Raw genomic sequence first — 23606 nt, 5'->3', positions numbered from 1 at the left:
TCTGTGACAAATGAGCAACATTTCCAAAATCTGCGTGGAACCTGTAATCTTCGGGAAACAAATAAATCTACATGTTTTTCTCAGGAAAACAATCTGTTTTGTGGAGTCGATCTGTCCCTTTTCATGACCTCCGGATCGCAGTACCACACACTTAACACATTGAACTATCTTTTTTTTTTTTTTTTTAACAACTTTTTATTGGCATTTCCACAAATACGAGGCAGTGCATCAATACGTCACTCTTGACTAGGATATGTACATCAGACAATCGTAGTGTGAATATTATTGCCAGGCGACATTTGGAGAAGTGTGTTCTTCTGATATATTGACAAGGATATAGTTAGGACCCCATGTGTAGTGTCCCAAAACGGTCTCAGCATCATCCATGTCCACAATGAAGTACGGCTTCCATATGTAGTGACCTCTCAAATAAAAGACCCCTATGGTATGGTAAGCCATGCATTACTACTATAACTAGAGAAGAGGAAATCAGACTCCAAAAAGACTGAAAGAAAACTATTGTCTCGGGGTCCACCCATATATAACCTGTAGGCGGTGATGTGTTAACTAAGTCATGTGTATGTAGTTAAATTGGGTATATTTGAGTCTTGTGTTCCTACAGACCAGTTTGGGGTATCCCAGTATCCTACCCCACTCCGCGTCAGTGAGTTCCTGACCCAGTGCTGCCTACCTTTTCTCTCTCATCCTCCCTAGGGGCCTCGTGGTTATGCCTATAAGACATTTATGAAGCCATTTCACTAAATGTCTCGCAGATCCCATGGTGATCACAGATTGTAGGACTGCATGGGTCTTAGGTTCATCCCTACCTCTTTGCCACAGGAAGGTCATCACCAGCAGCTCGTATGGGGGCAGGCCATACTGATCCAGTAAGCTTTCTAGTGGGGTTAAAGTTCCCAGTTGGTAGCAGTTTCCCACCGTTAATAGCCCAGCCTTCGTCTACTCTTCGAGCTGAGTAGTCATAAAAAGGACAAGCAGGTCTCCATGCGGAAGACCCAGTAACAGCAGCGCTGGGGCATATGGCGGGGCAGGCTGTTAGGAAAGTTCCCAGCCGCAAACACCAATGAGCACTGGAATCGGTAGGATGAGTATGTTTATTCTTCAAAGATAGAAATATTGAATAATGTCACCTCTTCTCCTGTCGCCTCTTTCTCAACTGCCCTGAATTCCCCCTACATTCATTTCACAACACTCACTTCTCAACATTCACACGCGAGCCTATTACATAGAACAAGGATTTTATCTACAATACAACACATCTTCCCCTTCACACTTGTTGATTTGATATTTTTTTTTTTACATATAACAATGTGATAATAAAATACTACTACATGCCTAAAGCTATAAGAGACTTAAAACATACAATGTTAGAAATTTCTTCTTAATAAATCTTATACACATTTCGTAAAAATGCTAATACTAATATAATCCGTAATATTTGATCCAATACCCTTACTGAGGCTCAGTTACATACATAGTCATCAAGTTTTCCTGGTCTTGTGATCCTCCTACCACACCTGCTAAGTTTATTCGTCACACCAGTCATGTCGCTGTTCCGTACATTGTCGCCTTTATCCTTCATCTTAGTTCTGCGCTCCTCTTGCGTAGGAATAACGCTGCTTCTACCAGCCTGCGCAGCCTGTGCAACATTGGCATGTTGTATCGGAACACCAACCACACCTTGCAAACACTTTTTATTACCCGTATCGTCATACATAAGCCAGTCAGTTCCAACCACACTTCTCCCCCCATTGCCTTTGTACGGGGAGACTCTGCTTAGATGCCATACTTTTCCATTCTCAAGTTGTACTGCATTACACAAAATTTTTGTAACCTTCAAAGGTGGATAGAATTTTCCTTTTTCACACTTTTTGAAACCTGGAACCTCCACCCTGACCAAATCACCCACCTGTATTCTTACACTTTTACATTTATGTTTTGCATCATAATACTCCTTCGAACGGATTTTGGTTTTTTAAATATTTTTCCTAACACCTTCGCTAGTCCAACTGCTTTTCCTACCATCGATCATCCAACCCACATTGTCTTTCCTCAATGGAACCCTTCCTCTCATTATCTCAAAGGGGCTGTGACCAGTGGAACCACATGATGTAGTTCTGTATGACCAAACCGTTTTCCAAACTTCTTTTTCCCAATCTAATTTTGCACATTCGGCCAATTGTCTACTATTCTTCAATACTCTGTTGAAACGTTCCACAGCGCCATTACCAGCTGGATGATAGTTGGAAGTAGTGATGTGTTTAATACCACACCTCATTAAGAAAGCCTTGAATTTGTCAGACATGAACTGCACCCCATTGTCCGTAATAATGGTTTTGGGAAGGCCCTTTCTCACAAAAACGGTATCCAAAAATTCTACAATAGACCAGGAATCCACCTTGGTGACAATTCCGATTTCTGGCCATTTAGAGAAATGATCAAACATCACCACAATATATCTGTACCCATCCTCCACCTGCATCGGACCAGTAATGTACAGGCCAATCTTCTCCCAGGGCATGTCTGGACACCCAACAGGAACTAACGGTGGTTTGAATGTGGAAAACGTTTTTTCTGACTCATTGCATAAAACACAATCTCTTACTGTCCTTTCCACAGCTAAATCAATACCTGGCCACCAATACAATTGTTTAACCTTACTTTTCGTTTTTGATATGCCCAAATGTCCATCATGGCATAAATTCAGAATTTTCCACCTGAGTACTTCTGGGGGAACTACCCTACCATTGCGCAATAACCTTTTGTGTTCAACAGACAACTCTTCCTTGACTTCCCAGATCCCTTCACACATTCTTCAAGATCTTTTTTAAGGGGCCAACCCTCACTTAACAAGATTTGAACTTTATTTAACGTCTCGTCTTCACCCATGGCCTTATCCCACTCGCTTTCGGAGATGCCCTGAAAGTCTGAGGGTATAACATCAGCTATACAACATTCCTCCAACTCCTTCACCCCCTCTTCAGTATTAGCTAAAGGCATTCTACTTAAGAAATCAGCAATCTTATTCTTGATCCCTGGTACGTAACAGCTTTTGCGCACCTCCCTGTTAGTTCTGCTTTTTTGACTACTTCTATTACTTCTTGTAAGGGCGATTCCCCTTTCGTCCATAAGCAATCCTGTATGTTCTGGTTGGCAGCATGCATAACTATCTGGTCTCTAATGAGCTCGTCACGTAAGGTGCCAAATCTACACGTTAAAGCTAAAAATTTTAAGGCTGACACATATTCTTCAATGGTTTCTTCTTTACCCTGCTTCCTATGAAAAAACTTGTAGCGATCAATCCCTACACAAACCGTGGGAGAATAGTATCTATCCAAATCCTCTAATGCATGAATAAAGACATCTCCTTGCGCTCTGTGTTTCTTTCCAATCCTATTATAAGTTTTAAGACCGTGCGGCCCTAAACAATGCAGTAAAATCTTCTTCTTTTTTTCTCCTGAAAAATCGTTTTCTTCATCACATGCGGAGATGTAATTTATAAAATATTATCGCCATTCTTGCCATTTAATTGAGACATCGCTACTTCCAGGAATAAAAGGTTGAGGAGGTGGGAGGTTCAAATTGCTAGAAGCCATTTGTATGTGTGAAAGAAAAAAAAATATTTAAAATTTCATCAACTTCAAATGTTTATAAACATTAATGTCTTTAAACTTGGAATAAAGTGTCAGTTCCCTTGCAACAGTATTATTACTTGCTTTTTTCAGGAAAAAAAAACTTTATGGGCGACTTTAGAGGATAAGAAGAGGTTAGCAGTCTAGTTTCCAAATCCCGTGAGGTTTTGCAGGCCGTGTGAAGGTAAGCTGCAACTGGAAGTTAGCGGCCTAGTTGTTCCGATCCTGTGATGTTTGCAGGCCAACGCGCAGTGGTAGGTCAAACGTTGCCAGGAGACGCGTCACAGGCACACACGCGCATGTAGCGCGGAGCATGGGGCGCGCGTGTGCAGCCTCCGCTTCAGCACTTTATGGTGAAAACAACTACTCACAGCAGTTACGTAGACTGAAGAAAATCGAAGTGCGTGGGAATCGTCTGAGTTCAACCTGACGACCGTAAGCTGAAAACCGCAATTCTGGATGCAAACGGGGCCAACAACTCGTCGCCAATTTGGTTAGGAAAGTTCCAAGCCGCAAACACCAATGAGCACTGGAATCGGTAGGATGAGTATGTTTATTCTTCAAAGATAGAAATATTGAATAAGTATCTTCGTTAAAAAGTAATAGCCGCGGCTGCACCCGGACCTGTCGCCTCTTCTCCTGTCTCCTCTTTCTCAACTGCCCCGAATTCCCCCTACATTCATTTCACAACATTCACTTCTCAACATTCTCCCGTTCGCCGGCTCGCGCGAGCCTATTACATAGAACAAGGATTTTATCTACAATACAACACAGGCACCGTCAACAGCAGGCACCTCTTCCAGCATTTCAGAGCTACTGCCAGTAATATCCCCGGGTCAGTTATCTCAACCACTGGGCAAATTAATTTAGCCAACAATGTCTCCCTGCTGATGGTCAGTCCCATTGTGTTAATCTCCCCACTGTGTAGTCCAGCCAACCAATGAGAGACCCACTGCATTTGCGTAGCCATGTAGTACAATTTAAATTGTGGAGACCCCAGACCTTCCTTCCTCTGGGGGTGCTGCAGAATCGCCAGGGACCCCTGTTGTTTTCCCCTATTCCATGTAAGTTCCCTCTGCAATGTGTCCAATGTTTGAACCAAGAACCTGTTTTTTTCACCAGTAGATAACTTAAATAATATAATAACCTCAGCAGCATGATGATTTTGGTCAGTGAGTTTCGGGCCATGATGCAGTGCTTTAGAGATTGCCAAAAAGTGACGCAAGATCTAAGAGAGCTAAGAGCACCTCCTAGATTCCCTTTCCACAGATAATCTAGTGAGTAAAAAACCTGTATACCTAAGTATTAAGTTGTCAAGGGTGACCACGTCAGGTTCCCCAGTAAGTCTCCGGGATTTGCAGCCCCAGCTATTAAGGGAAACAATTGTTTTTGAGCTATTGACCTTAAGGGTCAACACAGTTGCAAAATTTCTCAATAGAGTCATTGCGAGAGCTGCTCCTGTTGAACCATCATGCAGATACAGCAATATGGCATCTACTTCTAACAAAACGAGGTGTTCTCTACTGTCTAGTGGTATACCGGCCCCCAACCCCTCCTTCTGAAAAAGTGCATCAGTGGTTCAATTGCCAAGGCAAATAAAAGGGGGGGGCAGCGGACACCCCTGTCTAGTACCCTGGTATATGTTATATTGGTAGAGATCATATAACCCATTTTGATCCTGGCAATAGGGGCGATGTACAACTGTTGTACCCATTTTATCCATGCTTCCCCTAATCCCATCTTGCGCATGGCTTCGAAAAGGAAATCCCATCTCACCAAATAGAAGGCCTTATCTAGGTCTACTGACATTACCATTGATATTGCAGTGTATCGGTTGGTAAAGGATGTGATACAGTCTACAAAGATTCAGGGATGTGCTCTGTGTTGGTATAAACCCTTTTTTGTCATGATGTATCAACAGGGTCATACGGGGAAGAGGTCTAAGTGCCAACACCTTGCATTTGAATTTTGAAATCCATGTTTAACATGGACAGGGGGCAGAATTAAAATGCGGGAGCTCCTTTAGCAGTGTACTTGGGGAGGTGGATCACCATGGCGTCCCTAGTGGATACCAGTAGTGACCCTCGTCTCAGCCATTCAGCATATAGCTGACTGGACCTGCAAGAGACTCCTGGGCTCCCTGATCCAAGACCTGTAATGGCATTCATGCTAAGAAATCATTGATAATCTTGTGGGCAAGCGGTTCAGGCTGTCTGTAAAGAAATTCATAATATTCTCGAAAGGACACATTAATCGCCTTAGGAGTGTGCAGTATTGTGCCGTTCTCGGGAGCAATTTGGGTGATAAGAGTCCCCCACGCTTCTCGTCCGACAAGCCAAGTTGTGTAGTAATTGATAAATAATGGAAAATAAAAAATAATCCCTAGTTTGGCTGTGTTATGTCAGCCATATATCTACCACCCCTCAATGTTCCTTCCAATCTCTGAGACCTTCAGATACTTTATGAGCTAGTGACTGGTTAAGGGTGGGGTGGAACGGTCGAGGGCAACATCAGTGACACAGTTGAAGCCTCCCCCTACGAGGAGATCGTCTGCTGCCAGGGGGGCCAAGGAGGCAAACAGTCTGCGGTGAAAGGCCACTCGCTCTTGATTCAGGGCATATGGACTCACTAGGGTCATGTCTCTACCCAGGAGTTTGCCCTTGACTACCACATAGCGACTCTCCTTGTCTATCTCTGAATGGAGCAGTTCAAATGGTGTCCCTGCTCTGTCCATATGAGTGTCCCCCTGGTGTATGCCGAATAGGTGGTTGCATACAGCTGTTCTCGCCTGTGCCATCTCAGCCTGTCAGCCTCACCCTTGTAACAGTGCCACCTGTACCCCCAGCTGTCTCAGGTATCAGATCCCATCCCCTGTATGATCCAGGATATGAAGGTAATGTTTTGTCTAGAGGTGGTCATGGTCTCTGTAGTGTGACAGGTCTCTAAAGTGTCTCTCCCTCGCCCTCCCTCAAACATAGTAACAGGATACCCAGAGAAAAACAACAAAACAAAAGAATCCTCATTGAAGCACAAACACCCCATCCCATGGGTCGCCCCTCAACAGCTGGCCACCCAAACCTGTAAACAAAACATAAACATTAAGACAAGAGTGCCACCTCCACTACTCTGGAAGAGGCTAGTATAGGGTGGTAGGCTGTACCAAACAAAAGTCCACTCCACTCCTTCACACCAACCTGTACTCTTAGATATGGTCCCGATGTATACCACCGGCCCACAGCCCTTCAGAAAGCGGCCGACCGTCTAGGTGCGACAAACAAGGCCCCAGATCCAGGCAGGTGGCACCAATTATGCCTGCAAGTTAAGCATTAAGAGACAAAAAATATATATATGTTATGTAGTTAGCCGGCATCTTCAGTTCAGTCCAGTGGGTGGAACAGGAGAACAGGACCCACATCCATCATGCTTAGTGCCTGTCTTACCTTCCCGTTCCCCCCAGCATTATTTTATTTCTACACCAAGTCATCTACTGATTGCGGAGTTACTTTGCACATTAGATTCCCAGTGCTGTGTGATGCATCGGTGTCTGCAGCTGATGATCCGTGTTTTGAAGGTGTGCCGGCAGCGGCATCTGTCCCATGGGACAAAGCAATTTCTGTCACTGCCGCAGGGTCGCCCTTGTCCCTTTTATGTTTGGGATGGGGAAGGTTTCTTCAGAGGCCTCCCAGCCGGAGATCTTCGTACATGTTTTCTGATTTTGTATTCCAGATGGGCTGTCTTCTTGTGGCCCTTGCGAATAGTGGGAGATTGTGGTATGCCTCTAACCAATCCCATGTTGATCCCTGCATGTCCAAAAAATGGGTTGCACCATCAAGGAATGTACGTAGCTTCGCTGGGAGCATCAAGGAATACTGCAGTCCCTCTTCACGCAGGGCTTCTTGATAGCTCGCAAGGAAGCCCAACGCACCTGGACAGCCACAGTGAAGTCCAGGAAGATTGAAACATTGCCATTTGTGATTGTGTAAGGGCCCCCGTTTGCACCTTGTGTAAGATGGTGTCTCTGTCGCAGTAGTGGAGCAGTTGGGCCACCACGGAATGAGGAGGGTGGCCCGGGGCCAATGGGTGGGCTGGAACTCTGTATGCCCTCTCCAGTGCAAAAAAAGGAGTGAGAAAATCCGGTGCCACTTCAGATTTGAGACAATGCTAGAGGTGCTAGACCATATCTGATCCCTCTGCTCCTTTCGGTAACCCCACTACTATAATGTTCTTACGGCGATTACATCCTTCTGCATCCTCAGTTCGCTTTTCTAGCATATGTACTCGTGTCACTAAGCCATCCATCTTGTGTGTCAGTGAAATGTGCTCAGGTTGTATGTCTACTATTGAAATTTCAAGGCCCTTAATTCGATCCACTAGTTTACTATGCTCCGTTGAAGCATGCCAAGACGCACAGAGAACGCGCTATGGTGTAGCCTTAGTATCTGCTATGGCTGCAAGAACTTTGTCTAAGTGTGAGCGTAAGGAGGTTTCCAGGCAGTCCTGCTTTGGAGATTCCCCCATCGGTGGGGTAGAGTGTTTACAAGTGTTAGGTTGTATCCCTGGGTTCTTAGTCTTCTGTTTTCCCATCTTGTTGGTGTCTCCCCTTCCACCTCCTGGGATAGTACGAGTCAATAATGCACTACTGTGAGTGGCCAGGAGAGAAGGCAATCTGGGTCTCAGTGAAAGCCAGGGTCCAATTCACTCAAGTACCATGCTGGGAAGTTCAGGTGCAACAGGCCTCAACTCAGGAAGGGAAAGAACTAGGGGCCTCCATAGGCCACCGCCGCCCCCCAGCAACAGCAGTCATCCCATCCTGACAGACCAGATCACCTCAGTGGCTCGCAATCGAACCCAGCACAGATGTCGCTCTCTTCGGGAGGTCCCCAACGGACTCCCGTCTAGTGTCCCACAGTTCCTTTATGCTTCACTGAGCCATGGGAGGGAGTCAAGTCTCCCCTGTGCTACAAGCCATGGAGTCCAGTTCGACGGGGTAGTTGAGGAGGGCCCACGCTATGAGTCTATCCGGGTTCCACAGGGGCTGCACCCCACACTGCCATCGGCCCAACTGTTGTACGAAGTGGCACCAGGCCCCAATCACTGCACTGCTGCTGGTGCTCGTCTTTCACCTCTGCAGTGTCCAGGGCACAGGGGGCTTGTTTTGCACCAGTAAACCTCCTCTAAATGTAGGAAGGGGTGGAATGAGGCAAGAGGGGCACCTGACCTGCACCCACAGCTGGCCGGGAACTCCCACCACACCAGACAGCGAGGGATTGCCCCAGTACACCAGTTCAGGCCTCGGCCCCCTCGTCAGCACCAGGGCCTAGTCAGGAGCCAGCGTCATGGCCTGACCATAGCCCGCCATCCCTTTCTCATATCGTTGTTGCCCTCAGGAGGTCCCCCTAACGTCAGGCAGCCCGGACTTCTCTCCACACCACTCTTGATTCTGACCCTGAGCAGGAGCGGAAGCGTGCCTTGCAGCCCTTCGTCACCAATCTCGGGGTAGCTTCCAACTCAAACCCCACCTCAATGGAGGGTCCCGAAGGAGAGCAGACTCTCCGCTGGATCATTTGGGAGAGGAAGTGATGGGAGGCTGATGGAATTAGATATAGGTTTGTGCTGGGTGGCAGTAGATGGGGGAAGGTGGAGAGTCAGATGCGAGCCTGGCCACCCTTCCAGGGGGGAAAAGAAGCAGGTGAAGTATGAGAGTAGAAGGGATGCCCAAAGCAGGTAGGGCATGAAAGGAAAAGGGGGATGTGTGGGGGAATGAAAGTGAAAAGAGAAGGAATGAGTGAAAAGGATGATCGAGGAGAAGTTAAAAAGTCAGCGGGCACCATCGGCTCTCAAATTACTGCTAGCCGAACCCCACCAGCACCGCCAGGCCCGCAGGTAGCCTATTCGGTCCACAAATGTTGCAGGATAATCAGCGGGCTGGCACAGAGCAGCAGGCTCAAGCATCCGCCATCGTCAGCTCTCAAGCCACACCCCCATGTTGAGTTATCTTGACGAATAATGGAATAACCAGTGCTTAATTTGACCCGGTGTTTGGGACCAGCCCTTATATTTACGCATCAGACATTTATCAAGGAAAACATACAAACTGGAAAGATGAAGAGAAAGACAGATCACTGTTACAAAAAGAGAAAGCATGAGGTGATTCAAAACTACACAGCCTTGGTATGTGGCCCGCTGACATTTAATAGCATTTACCACTGACTTTTGACCTGAGCGTTGGGCACCGCACTCATTCTTTTATAAAAAGCACTGCTGCCATTGCCCTCTCTGGAGGCCTATGGATGACCCAATAGAGCTCCTGAAGCTGGGTCTGGTGACTCAGAGAACTAATTTCTCCAATCTAGGAATTTGTGTGTGACCTCATCCTCTCAGTTTTGAATACCGGCGGGTACACTCAGCCTTTCATCCTTTGGCGGTTGATAAAATGAGTACTGTTCAGTTGGGTAACCATAAACGTCTGTTATTCAGCGCCAAGAGCTCTTTACAAATATACATTTTATAATGAGAAGTCCAAGAACGCGGATAGCTGGTTCACCATCTGCCCTAAGAGAAATTCCATCATCATATACCTCTCGTGCTTCAGGTGAGATGCAAGGCCCGATTCAAAATCCTCAAACTCTTACAAATATGTTGAAGCAGAGATGCCCCCCCAACAAGATTCATTTCTCTATGTGACCCCCTAACTCCTGTCAAAAGATCTTACCCCAATTCGATGTTTGAGTCAGGAAGGCAATCTTTTTGGTGTCTAAGTCCCAAAATTCCAGGAGCAACTCTCGCACTCCAGCAGCATGTTGTCTCTCGTGACCTCCGGTTAGGCCTGAAAAGAGTACCTGTTTAATCGACTGGGCAGTCAGACCCATTCAGAGGTAGCCTTTTAACTCCGCATGGGATTGCAAACAGTGTCTGGCTGCGCTAGAACCAGAGCAACAGGAGACATTCAATTATACGGCTGAGTTGTTTTCCGCATAATTATGGTTTTGCCCATCTTTCTCATAATCCATCATTCGCTGTATAATCTGGGGATTTTAACGAAACAATGTTGGTTTCTAGAGCGAACGGATTGAAATGTACTAAAAATTCAGATATGCTTGCCTTTTTTTGGTTGCTTATTGTTGTATTTGGGTGAGAAACGTGTACTAATGAGGTGAAACATTTGCCCAGAAGTGTTAGCAGGTGTGAAAAAGTAAACAGTATAAATTAAAAGTATTTCAAAATATGACACAGTACGCCGCATAATGTGCTTTTTCTTGCCACAAGATTGACTCAACCCTGCACCATACTTTGGCGCCACATATCAGAGGCCTTAACTGTAACTCTTAACAAGCGTCACGCTAACAAGGTGACCGGATAGTGTGTTCCGCGAGGAGCCGTGGCCCGCGTGCAGACGTCCATGTTCCCGTCAGCTCCGAGGCCCCTGTGGTCGCCGGGCCTCTGTGCCAGGGCGGCTCCCTCGGGCCCCGGGCCCTGCCCTGCGGCTGCCGCCGGTGACAGCCGGAAGGCTCCTCCGAGCCCGTCAGCCCAGCAGCCTCTGTGTGTCAAGGATTTGATTAATGACTTCGGCGGGAGGACGAGGGAGAAGGGGCGGGGACGCTTCAATCACCCCGAAGCCCCTCCGTGAAAGAGGGGGCGGCCGGCGCTGAACTTCCAAACCCTCACTCCAGCGGGGAGGAGACGGCGGAGCGCACGACCGAGCGCCGGCGAGGACCGGGACGAGGCAGTGAGACCATTAGAGAAGGAGAAAGTACAGAGAGGGCAGAAGGAAAGAAATACAAGAAACGAAGGAGCATACTGGGGATGAAGTGATAATAGCTACACACACCAAGAAGGGAAGAAGAGGAGGGCGGGAAAAGAAATACATATAAAGGGAAAAGGACTTAAAAAAGTAAGAAAGGGGCCCAAAATCTTCAAATTGAAAGGAAAAATGGAAGTAATGAAGAAAAACGAGTAAGGAGGAGAACATATATTCAGAAAAATACAAAAAAATGGGACACAGCTTTATTCATATGAAAACGAAAGGACGATAAAAGAGAAAAAAAAAGGAAACTAAAGCTCCAAGACCCGGATTTGAAAGCAGGGGTCGACACTCGCAGGCGCTCCTACCACCACCCCCAGCGTGTGCTGCACAGAAGCGTTCATCGGAGGACCTCAGCTCCCCGGGCCCGCGCGCGCCACCTGCGAGGTAAAGCCCAAAGCACGCGCCACCCGGCCATGCACCGCTTCCCTGGTCACAGGGGGCACACATCCCTTATTGCCTTTTCATTGCCCTTTCATTGCCATTAGTTTGGAAGAAGAAACACTGCACAGAAAAAAAATGAAGGCCCATATTTATACTTTTTAGCGCTGCATCTGCGTCATTTTTGACGAAAAACCAGCATAAACTTACAAAATACAATTATTGATGTGATTTATACTTTTTTGTGCAACAGTGGTGTCATTTTTTGATGCGAAAGCCGCGCAAGCTTACAAAATACAATTGTATTTTGTAGGTTTGCATCGTTTTTGCATCAAAAAGTGGAGCAAATGCGGCGCTAAAAAAGTATAAATTTGGGTCTATATTTTGTAAATTTGTGTCGCTTTTGCGTCAAAAAATGACGCAATTATGGCGCAAAAAAAGTATACATATGGGCCTTACTTTATGGAACATAGAGTATGTCATAGCACCAACTGCGTTTCGAGGCCAGGCTGAACTGTTTGGAGGAGGGTGCAAATAAGTCTACAGCACAATGTTTCACTCACGCCGATTTACACAGTCATGGATTATGTAAACTATGTAAAATAGTTTATTAGCGCTTTTTTAAACGAGGTTTTTTTTTTGTCGAGATGGTCTTCACGGCTGTAGAAAGACAAAGCAAGTTTTATAACATTAAATTCGTATTTAGAAAATACAATTTTGTATGGAAGAGCCTTAGTTTTAAAGTGGCCCATTTAGGCTTTCTACTTTGTAATATGGATCTCATTATGATTACAGTAAGCCATACCTATAACACCTATATCCCAAAATGCAAACATTTTTCCCAACTGTTTTCGTTACTTTAAAAAGTTGATAATTTTCGCTAAAACGAAGCCATCAGAAACACTGCTTTTCACAAGTTTCTCAAACTATTCATTTCTCTGCGTCTGAGTGGTTTCAAAAGAATAGTGTTTCTTTTATAAAACTTGACATTGCAATTGTTTAATAGAAAATATTGTTGTTGTATATCACTTCTTCTGAAACTTTTTTTAGATTAGCATGTACTGAACTAGAGATTTCTTCACCCACTTAAATTACTAAACACACATTTCGGGGCAAATTTGGCATTATGTATTGCTAGGTGTTAGTTGTAAAGCGCATCTCCCAACGCACTGGCCTTTTGGCCATGATGGTTGTCCGGGGTCTCTCCCATGCCTTGTCCTCCTGTGTTTGTTTTTCTTGAGTTTCCCCTTGTCCGTGTCTCTGTGTCCCCTCTGTGCTAATGTCATACCTGCCATCAACTGGATGTGAAGACTGTGAATAACTTGACCTAAGCGTGACATTGTCGTGGAGTCTCTACCAGAAACAGAAATACTAAAACCAGGTGCCATGCCTGTTTCTAAAGTTATCTGCTGGCCATCCCTCTGCAATCAGTTTCATGGAGTGACTCCTGCGCCACAATGTCCAATCAAACTACCTCTTTGCCCACTGCAGTCTCACTGTCCTCCCTCCCCAGCGTGAACTTTCACGCTCACAAGTGCAGTGGTGGGGCTGTTTGTGCTTTGTCTGTGGAACCGAGGTGACTACTTGACGTTTCGATTAGATCCTCAGAGATAGGGACTGGGACCAGGAAGGGAGAATTGGACTAATGAAGATCATTGGTAAGTTACCCCTGCATTTGACGACATGTCTTTCAGTTTCCACCACATGCATGAAAGATTCATTCATACATGGCATGTCCAGATTGATATAGTGCCAACACATCCAGTTTTAAACATCATACTACAACATATATTTGTCAGATTTTCAATATTTATCTGTAAGGTGTGTAGATGTGGAGTTAACAATAGAACATCTATGTTTACCTATAAATACTTACCTTTATGATACTTTGGTAGCCAATACTCTGGCTACAATATTTTTGTAGAATTATATTTCTGTGCTCAATAGTCTGAACCCATTAAATGACCATCTGACACACAAAGACTGTTTTTAATGGCTCAGCAGGGCACTGAGGATAGGAGAAGGGATGGCAGGGGAAGTAGCAGTGTTTCAATAAAAGACAGCAGTACGTGAAAAGTGAGTTCAAGCGAGTGGGAACCGGTGGAGAGCAGAAAGTAAGAGTGGGCGATCGGGACACAAAGCAGACAGTGCGAGGCAGGAGTCCCTCTGTGCCCAGCTTTGCCCGAACCAAACATCTAATCAGGCACACTGTTTTCATCATTTGTCGAGTTTGTCAAACATGAACAAAACTCTGTATAGTAGAAAAAAAGGTCAAAGAAGAACACGGCAGAGAGACCTGGCCAATATCATGCCTCCCATTGTCAGCTTTCAGCAAATCTAGTGGAGCAACCCTGGTTAGAGAGGAGCTTGTAGCTCAGAGATAAAATAGAACCATGTTGCTATTGCCTGCATTAAGCATCATCCACGAGCTGAATGCTAGCTTTGAAAACCTCATGTTAAATTACAAAAATATTACTAAGAGTATTATGAACAAGGATGACAATAGCGTTTTATAGGGATAGTTTAGCCTTCATTTATCCGTTTCTGTCCCAAGCACCCCCCTTCACATCCATCCAGAACCCCCCAAAAACCTGATCCAATACCTCCATCCTACCATCAAGTAAGTAATCCATTTTAGCGAGCTTCCTGGCATGTTTGTGTGGCAAGGATCTGACTCATAAAGACCAGGAGGAAAAGTCAGCAACTTCTCCCGATAGGATTACTCCCATATGTTTAGATGAGATTTTTCAAACAATTCCATTTGTAATCCTGATAATCAACACAAGTTCTAGAATTTTGAAAGTACCCCATGCGTTTAAAATTGCGCACAAGGAATTTTACACTTCGTGGAAATTTTTATATGGGGATGTGTGATGCATGTGTACTCTTGTACTTTTTACTTTTTTAATGTTTTTTTCACAGAGAAAGCTTTCTCCATAGGAGAGAAACTCCTTCCCATGCAGTCTCTCTCATAGTGGTTTAAAGGTAGTTTAAATTTGCAAGTGTTTTTGAGAACTTACGAGCTTACAACTTTGTGGATTTTCATCTGCTTTTCAGGTACGATTGGGCTGGAGCTATAATAAGGCAAATGTAGACCGCTGCCTTATGGTGCCACTACAAATAGCCACAAGAGGATGACACATTTCAATAAATAGCATCAAATGGCTTTGTTGCCAGGAGAAAGACAGTGCCCATACAGCAAAATATTCTTGTGTCGTGGATTCCAAAAATCCTTGCACCCCAATCCTTAATTTGGATTTTAATATTTCTGTGTTCATCAATTCTTCTTGTGAAAAATTCCCACTCCTAGTTCTGAGAATCATGAACGGGAATTTGTCCAGGCACACAGATTCTACACCCATCAAAGCTTTGAGAATTGAGCCCTGGGATTTTATCTCACTGCACCAATGTAGCCCATTCTATTCAGGTTTTACTATTTATAAGTAATCAGCAGCATTTTGCAGGACGCCTTAACGTGCAGTGATTTTATTTCTTAAAATTAGGCCTTTCATCTATCCACATCTCCTTGTCCGCACCCAAACCGTTCCTTCGATCTATGCAAGCATCCTAACTGTGTCTCCTATATCTATCCACCTGTCCGTTCATCCATTTATTAGCCTACACTTTTATAATGCGCCATAATAAAAATAGATGGTTTACCGCCTTAATATCAACTATAACTGTGTCTCCTATATCTATCCACCTGTCCATTCATCCATTTGTTAGCCTACACTTTTATAATGCGCCAAATTAAAAATAGATGGTATGCCACCTTAATATCAACTCCAGAATATCATGATCTGAATACTGTGGAAAAATATTGAGATCCAAACAAGATAAGTATGTATACATATAGATTTACTATTCTTAACTCCATGTATATGTACATTGAAGATACCAGGAAGGCATATATACCATCAAGATACAAGTATGTGGAATAAAGTAAATCAATCTTATACTTAATTATGTATACTTACCTTCTTGATAGTTTATTCTTCAATTATTTGGCTAAAATATTTTGGTATCATAATGTTCTGTAGTCGATATTTGAACATACAGTCAAATGGATCATTCACTAGCGGACAACATGATTTATTGGAAAAAAAATAGGCAGTTCAACATATTATCATTACACTGACCAAATCAAATATTTTAGTAATGTTCCCTTTTTTTTGTTTAGCAATCACATGTTCAAGCAATTCCTAGGTGCTTTACAAAACAATAATACAAACATCAGTACACCGTATCAATACACAACAAAAATAAACGGTCTTTAATATCTATCAGTCATTAAAATAGAGATCACAATCAGATTGTGTAAGCTGACCTTAGTTTCAAGCATATGCAGGCTTTTTCCTCATCTTCTGTGCATTTGTTGATAAGCACTGAACTGTGTTACATACTTCTACCAGCATGTTTAATATAATTCAGAGCTAAACAGGGCAATATATTCTATATCATAGACAGTGCCCCAAGGTGGATCTTGGTAATGCAGCGATAGAACCAAATCCGGGGCCCTCAACATCAGTATCACTTGTTCTGGGTTCAGCACTTAGGAACAGGGAGGTTTTTTTACAGGTTTTGCAGCAGATGGTTTGCTGACGTAGACCCTCATTACTACGTGGCCACACCTGGTGAATGTAATTACCCTGGGGTTGGGTAATTACAGCTGTGGTAAATACCTCCTATGTTTTCAACTTGAATAAGACATAATGGGGGTCAGTCTGACCCCTGCAGGCGGCGGAAGCCGCCCGCCTGGCGGGAACCGCCAGAAGACCGTACTGCGGTCAAAAGACCGCGGCGGTCATTTTGACTTTCCCGCTGGGCTGGCGGGCGACCGCCAAAAGGCCACCCGCCAGCCCAGCGGGAAAGCCCCAGCAACGATGAAGCCGGCTCCGAATGGAGCCGGCGGAGTTGCTGGTGTGCGACGGGTGCAGTAGCACCCGTCGCGATTTTCATTGTCTGCTTTGCAGACACTGAAAATCTCAATGGGGCCCTGTTAGGGGGCCCCACGACACCCGTTCCCGCCATCCTGTTTCTGGCGGTGAAAACCGCCAGAAACAGGATGGCGGGAAGGGGGTCGGAATCCCCATGGCGGCGCTGCTTGCAGCGCCGCCGTGGAGGATTTCCTGGGGCAGGGGAAAACCGGCAGGAAACCGCCGGTTTCCCTATTCTGACCACGGCTTTACCGCCGCGGTCAAAATGGCCCCAGAAGCACCGCCAGCCTGTTGGCGGTGCTTCCGCGGTCGTTGGCCCTGGCGGTCCATGACTGCCAGGGTCAGAATGACCCCCCAATGTTCTGTAAGTCTGACCTGCTGGGACCTATCAGTGGAAAACTGCGAGGGTGTGATACCCATCACCAAACCCATCATTCCCATCCCTGTGAAAAGACAGATTCTCCCAAAGAGCTGTTCAAACTGGGATAAAGGGGTGACACTGGACCAGGACATTTCGGGAATTTTCACCATGCAGACTGGGCCAGCGGTCTGTTTCCAACACTGCACCTTTGCACACTCTCCACCACAGACCAGTCACAACTCACAGTGGGAACTGAGCAGTGCTTGGCCCACATTCTGACTGGCCCATTGATCCCAAAGTGGCCACTGACGAAACTATCATCCCCTGTGGATTACAAAATGAAGGATTTCAGCCAAGGCCTTCAAATGCAGAAAGCTGCAAGCTCTCCCCATGATGCATTGGGGAAAAACATGCGGCAGTCAGTGAGGAACAGCCCCTGCATGTTATCCCCCAAAATCCCTTAATCGAGAGGGTTCTCACACACACTGCGCATTTATTGATGTCCCCAAGACTACCTGTCAATAGACCCCCCAACTCGGAATGGAGCCTCTATTTGGAAATGCCATTCAGATGACAGAGTACAACCCCTCTGTGCACCACAAATTTTTCACTGCTGTGGTCCCATACAGATCATTAGCACATTTGACTCGAGTGCATCGAGACCGCGGCAGTTCTCCTTGCCCTCGTGTTCATACAGAGCAGAACCCCTTAATAAACTGTCTTAAAATCCGCTCTTAGATTTTAAAGTACGAACACATAGAACATTCTTCAGTTGCATTCAGTTGTATAATGTTACAAACTAGTACATGTACACTATGTCACAGTGCAGTTCCAAGACCCCTAGGGTTGCCCATAGTTGCCCTGGGCATTCTGTGATGGGAGTCAAACATATGATGAGAAACTAATATCTTAATCCACCACAAGTGGAGAGGAGTAGCCAATGTGGCCTCAGAAGAAGACAAGCCACCATTTATTTTTCACTGTAGTTGTTAAATGTCCTACATATGTGTCTGTAAAGAACCCGCACTGATGTCAGCCCGAAGCCAGCACCCCCATATCAGGAGTGCTGTGTTGCTGATGCAAGCGCCCCGCACCGCTACATTAATGCTACTACATATACGTTTGTTTATTCTTGTCTAAAAATCATGTAAGACCCATCCGACATTTCTTAACCCCAGTGTGCACTGCTTGTCAAGACAGAGTGGATTAACTGTCTTAGGGCCTGATTTAGATCTCAGCAGGAGGAATAGTCTGTCACAAACCTGATGGACATCTTATCTACGTGTTACGATCGCCGTAGAATATAATGGGAACGTAATGCGGCGGATGGGATATCTATTACGTTTGTGATAGAGCATTCCCCTCCACCAAGATCTAAATCAGGCCCCTAGGGCCTGATTTGGACTTTGGCGGAGGAGGTTACTCAGTCACAAATGTGACGGGTATTCCGTCCGCCATATTACAATTCCGTTATAGCCTGTGGAACTTGTAATACGGCGACGGGATATCCGTCACGTTTGTGACAGAGTAACCCCTCGCCAAACTTTAAATGAGGCCCTTAGTCATCACGCTTGTTTTTATTGACAGAAAAAGCTCCTTTTGATAATAGTTTTTCTACCCTGGCACCAATTAAATTCATTCATTTTAATTTTCAGTTTGGTGTAATCCACCAGGGCTCAGCTCTCCCCGTAAAAATCTCCAAACTACTGTATATGATTTAAATGCTAAAGTAGCCGTGACTATGAAAACCTTCCAGAGGTTTGTCAGGAGCCTCCGCGAGTTCCGTGACGAGGCGTCATTTCCGTTCTGAGGCCTATGTTGGGAATACTGCCCTGCCGGCAGTAGCAGGACGTAGGGTTAGCTCCAGATGTTTGACTTGCACTGGGGACTGCATTATGAGGCCCTGGGCAAGTAGTCAGCAGTTTTACATCTCTCAAAATAACATCACACCCTTAATGTCAGCATTAGTGTCAGACTGCTGCACGTTTCCCCCTGGCAGGCCTTCACCAGCAGCACAGTCAGAAACTCAAGGGGTCTCCGGCAGTACTACATGCGTTCACCGCCGCCAGAGCCAGGGCTTTGGGTAAGCATTAAACCCATGTATGGATACTCCCTTACCAGGTCTCCTTGCCTCCTCCCACTACAAAGATCCCTAACTGAAAGCATTATCTTGACTGTATCCCAGTTCATACTTACCAGATGTGAGCTGCAATATTATTTTAAAGTCGGTAATTAACCATTGTAGGCTTACTAGGGTGGAGTGAAAAAGGACCGAGTTATTAACTGCATAAGAGCCACAATTAAGAAAGCACTGACAAAGCCAAATGGTCTCGTCTTTTTGCCAGTTTTGTTTAGTATCGGCAACAAAAAAAAGCAAGCTTTGGCAAAGCCAAGACACCTTGCTTTTGGGACCTTTTGGCTTCGCCAATGCCATCTGGTGATGCCCTGTAGATTCGGGGTTTTACTGACACTGCAACTGTATCAAAAAAAAGTTTTAAAAAGATGCGACTATCCTCTCTTGTGTTTAGTAACATATAACGTTGCTCCGTCTGTATAAGAATTTAGACCACGTGTAGGGTACACATGATAAGTGACTTGCCACTTCGTTTACTAATAAAATTGCCGTCAGGACGGGGGCAGGAGTGTTTCTCAGGTCATGTTTCAAAGCTCTCGCTTTTAATAAATACTTCTCAAATAATCTGATTTACAAGGGGGAGACGCTTCTGCATTTTAAAGAAATATAGTTTTGTGAATTTTTACGACTTTACAATATTCTAACATGCTCTTTGTTTCAATGTATGCTAAGTTATGTATGTTTGTGAAGCGCACTATCACAGGGGAGTCATCCTGGTGCCCAGCAGGTGCGGGTCTGACACCACCTAGGATGGGAGGAACAAAACAAAGCCCGGTGTTCAGCTATAGTAATGTTTCACAGATGTGAGCGGTGGAAAATGACAACTCATCTTATAAAAAGAAAGGTAAAGAAGGGACAAAAGGAAGGAAAGCATTTGAATAAGAAGCAAGCAAATGAGACTGACAAGAAAGCAAACCAGTGATTGGCAGCGGGCTCACCCAAAGCCTACTGCTGCGGCCTCTGTCTAAGTTTCCCTATAGAAGTACCACACACAGACCTACTGTAACTAGTGGTTTAGTCGCAAACTAATTTTTCACAACAGAGACGTAACAATGCACCTTACCTTTCTTGTAAAAATCAGTGTAAGGCTAGCGGAAAAGGCAAGTTTTTAAGGTCAGAGAGGTGATAGAGAGAGCAATCCAGAGTCGGGTATTCATCCTTATTTAATTGTGATTTGTGTGATGCACTGTCCTCAGGGGCTGTGCCTGCCAAGCGTCCGTACACAGATCTGTATCAGCCAATAGCCCTTCGCTATTCTGGGGGTCCTAGGCGTTTCCACGGTAAGGTTTCACGACCCCATCGAGCGAAGTTCTGAAATATACAAAACATGCAAAAAGAGGTTAAGAATAAAGCACAGGTTTAAGGTGCACAACCCGTTTAGAGAACTGACCTGACGCTGTGGAGACAAGGGTGTCTGTCTGCAGACTCCTGCCGGCTGCCAGCGGTGTCTGCGCGTTCACCCATCTCTCTGAATATATCTCTGTCTTTCCATCTCTTCATCTCTCTCTCCATCTGTCTGTCTGCGTGCTTCCCTGTTTGTCTTTCAACCTGCCTATCGGTGATAACGTCTGTCTCTATTTACCTATTATTTACTTATCTACACATAGAGATCATTTTTCCAGGGAAAAGCTGACATGAATTCCACAGTGGCCTGCTGCCACGCGTAAGGTTAACGCTACGTTGCATTTCCCGAGGAAAATCAAATTACATGTTTTGTCTCGGACTTTTGGAATGTAAGACTAATGGTTATCAAAGCCGATTAGAGTCCTGGAATCCACATGTTCTTCCAGATGTGGAGTTTGGTAGAAATTAATTTAGTATTTCATACTTTGAAGTAGTTTTTAAGTTAGTTTGGTCACTTCTTAGGCTTCATACCGCTGGCTTCTCCAAAGAACACTCTCCGGGACATATTTTCATGTAAATTTTCTGCATTTAATTAATCAAATTTGACACGGACCTGCACCCTTCAAATGGTGACATTTGATGCAGCTAACTAGAGATAAACACCCTTAATAGTGTCCTCCTGTATATATCTATGACAGGGCATGGCACAGAGATAGCTATAGTCTAATAGTATAGAACCCACGACACTCACTGCACTACACGCAGCCCTTACAGGGGGATGCTGGGTTGGTATCACGCCCTGTGGCCTCTCCTTAGGCAACGAGGCGGGTGGAAGTTCTGCTTTATATTCTGCATCCACTTGGAACGCTCTCTGCAGCGCCTTCTGGTCATGCGCTACGACGCGCGCCGCACCATGTCTGGAGCATGTCTTTGAAACTCACTCAAGTCAGCTAACATCTCCCAGGTAAAAGAACAGCCACATGCAACACCCTTCCAGCCACACACCTTCCACTGGGCACCCGGAAACGGATGAAACCCTGAGCGCCTAGAGGCATTGTTAGAGCTATACAGGGTAATCCACATGATCCACTAGAGTGCGGTATAGTACACAATCTGACCTGTGACACATGGTCTGGAGCCCAAACAAATGTACATATGCACCAGTGGCTGATAATTTGTGCAAACAACTCTACATTCATACACAGTCATTAGGTATTATTTACAGAAGAGTCAAAGAAACCCGCGCAAAATGATCTTTTACCCGTAGCTGTAAAGCCTGACAGATGCAGGAACTGATGAAGCTTTGATGAACGTCCATTCATTAAATGTTCGCACACCTCGCAAGGTGTATACTCATGGACGTCAATTCACCAAAATGCCAGGGGTAGCGGAAGTGACATCAAACGATATTCAACCTTTACATGCTCACACAGCCACATATTCACTCATACCATTCACTCTCTTACATAAGCACACTCTTACCGCAAGCACGCACACAACGTACAATTACTTACCTCAGCTACCAAGGGGGGTCATATTCCCGCTAAATGTACTCCATTTTATTACAGTAATAGTCCATAATATAATATTACATTTTTAAAAAACTGACTGAAAGCAAGGAAGTGCGGCCCCAAGCAACGTCCATAAGGACGAGCTGCCCCTGTGTATTCGGCACTGACTTTGCCACCTCCGAGGCCAGGGGTCGCAGAGGCAATGCAAAGGGTCGCAAGGGGCAAGCTGGAAGCCGCAGCTGCGACCCCTGGCGACCCCTCAATGACGTCTATCACACCTTAAATTAACCCATTTTTGTTGTATACAACGGATACACGCCCCCTTAAAGGAATGAAAATGGAATATATATGGTCCGCAGAGAACACTTATTTTACTAAATCACATTGCACTTAGTTATTTGCGTATTTCCGCTCGTACGTTATATATGAGTAAAACGAGTTAATCTTCTCTGCCGTCTTAAAAACAACATTTATTTGCACTTTCGCCCTCACGTGTTTCATCCATGGCATTTCCTCACCTCATTTCAGACAAAGCCAAGAATTACGTATTTATCTAATTAATATATTCATAACTACTTTATGTCTTAATGATTAACTATTCGTTTATGCACACGCCTTTAGAAGGCGCATTGTTACTAACTGAAAAAAACAAAAGAATGAAGCACATAATTATGACTACATCATTCACCCGTAGCAGCGCCTAGAGGGGGTCTGTCGCGAGAGCGGGGTCTGGCTGAGCTGCTGCACCGCCTGCCGCGCACCCGCCTCCCTGAAGCGCCTGCACTCGGAGAAAAAGAGCTCCGCCGGGGCTCTCCGCTGAGTTTTACCTGTGGGTGTTTGGTATAATACTTAGGTTTGGAACTAGCGAGTTCTAATAGGATCATGTTTAATATTAAGTACCTTTCAAATTGGCTCTGTTTCCGATGGTCCTGGGCTCGCACCTGCGCGAGCCTCCTGCGTGCGGCACGCGCCGCGCGAGGGTTCTGTTTCCGATGGTCCTGGGCTCGCACCTGCGCGAGCCTCCTGGGTGCGGCACGCGCCGCGCGAGGGTTCTGTTTCCGATGGTCCTGGGCTCGCACCTGCGCGAGCCTCCTGGGTGCGGCACGCGCGAGGGTTCTATGTCCGAGGAGGCGTCGCCCGTGCAGAGGACCGCGCCCTAACACTTTGCGCTCACTCCCTTTAATAATCCGCGAGGTGTGCGGACGCGCACGAGGAAGAGTAACTTCCGGTGCACCTGGGGTGGACTTCTGAGGGAGACAACTGAGGTCTGTGGTAACTGCGCCATGACCCCAACGGGGAGAAAACCAGTCTAATAACCATATGCCGTTCACCCTGACCACAAGTGGTGCTATGCCCTCGGAGCCAGCCTCACTGAGAAAGATAAGGACAGATTTTACAAAAATAAAAATGAACACGATCACAAAGAAAATTTTCGGTTTTACTTTTTCTAAATAACGTTTTTTTTCCAAATATTATTGTGTAACTCA

General features: G+C 45.4%; 1 protein-coding gene across 1 annotated transcript in view; it reads left to right on the top strand.

The window, feature by feature from the left end:
- The first annotated feature begins 3963 nt into the window (after positions 1-3963).
- TCF24 (transcription factor 24) overlaps positions 3964-23606 on the top strand; it is a 35530-nt gene continuing 15887 nt past the window's right edge. The window contains exon 1 of the mRNA XM_069219217.1: positions 3964-4050. Coding sequence (XP_069075318.1) covers positions 3964-4050 — 87 coding nt within the window. The remainder of the gene's footprint in view (positions 4051-23606) is intronic.

The sequence above is a fragment of the Pleurodeles waltl genome, chromosome 2_2 (genome assembly GCF_031143425.1).
Source record: "Pleurodeles waltl isolate 20211129_DDA chromosome 2_2, aPleWal1.hap1.20221129, whole genome shotgun sequence".
NCBI lineage: Eukaryota > Metazoa > Chordata > Amphibia > Caudata > Salamandridae > Pleurodeles > Pleurodeles waltl.
The sequence above is the reverse complement of the archived record's forward strand: the minus strand, read 5'-3'. Positions and strand labels throughout refer to the sequence as shown.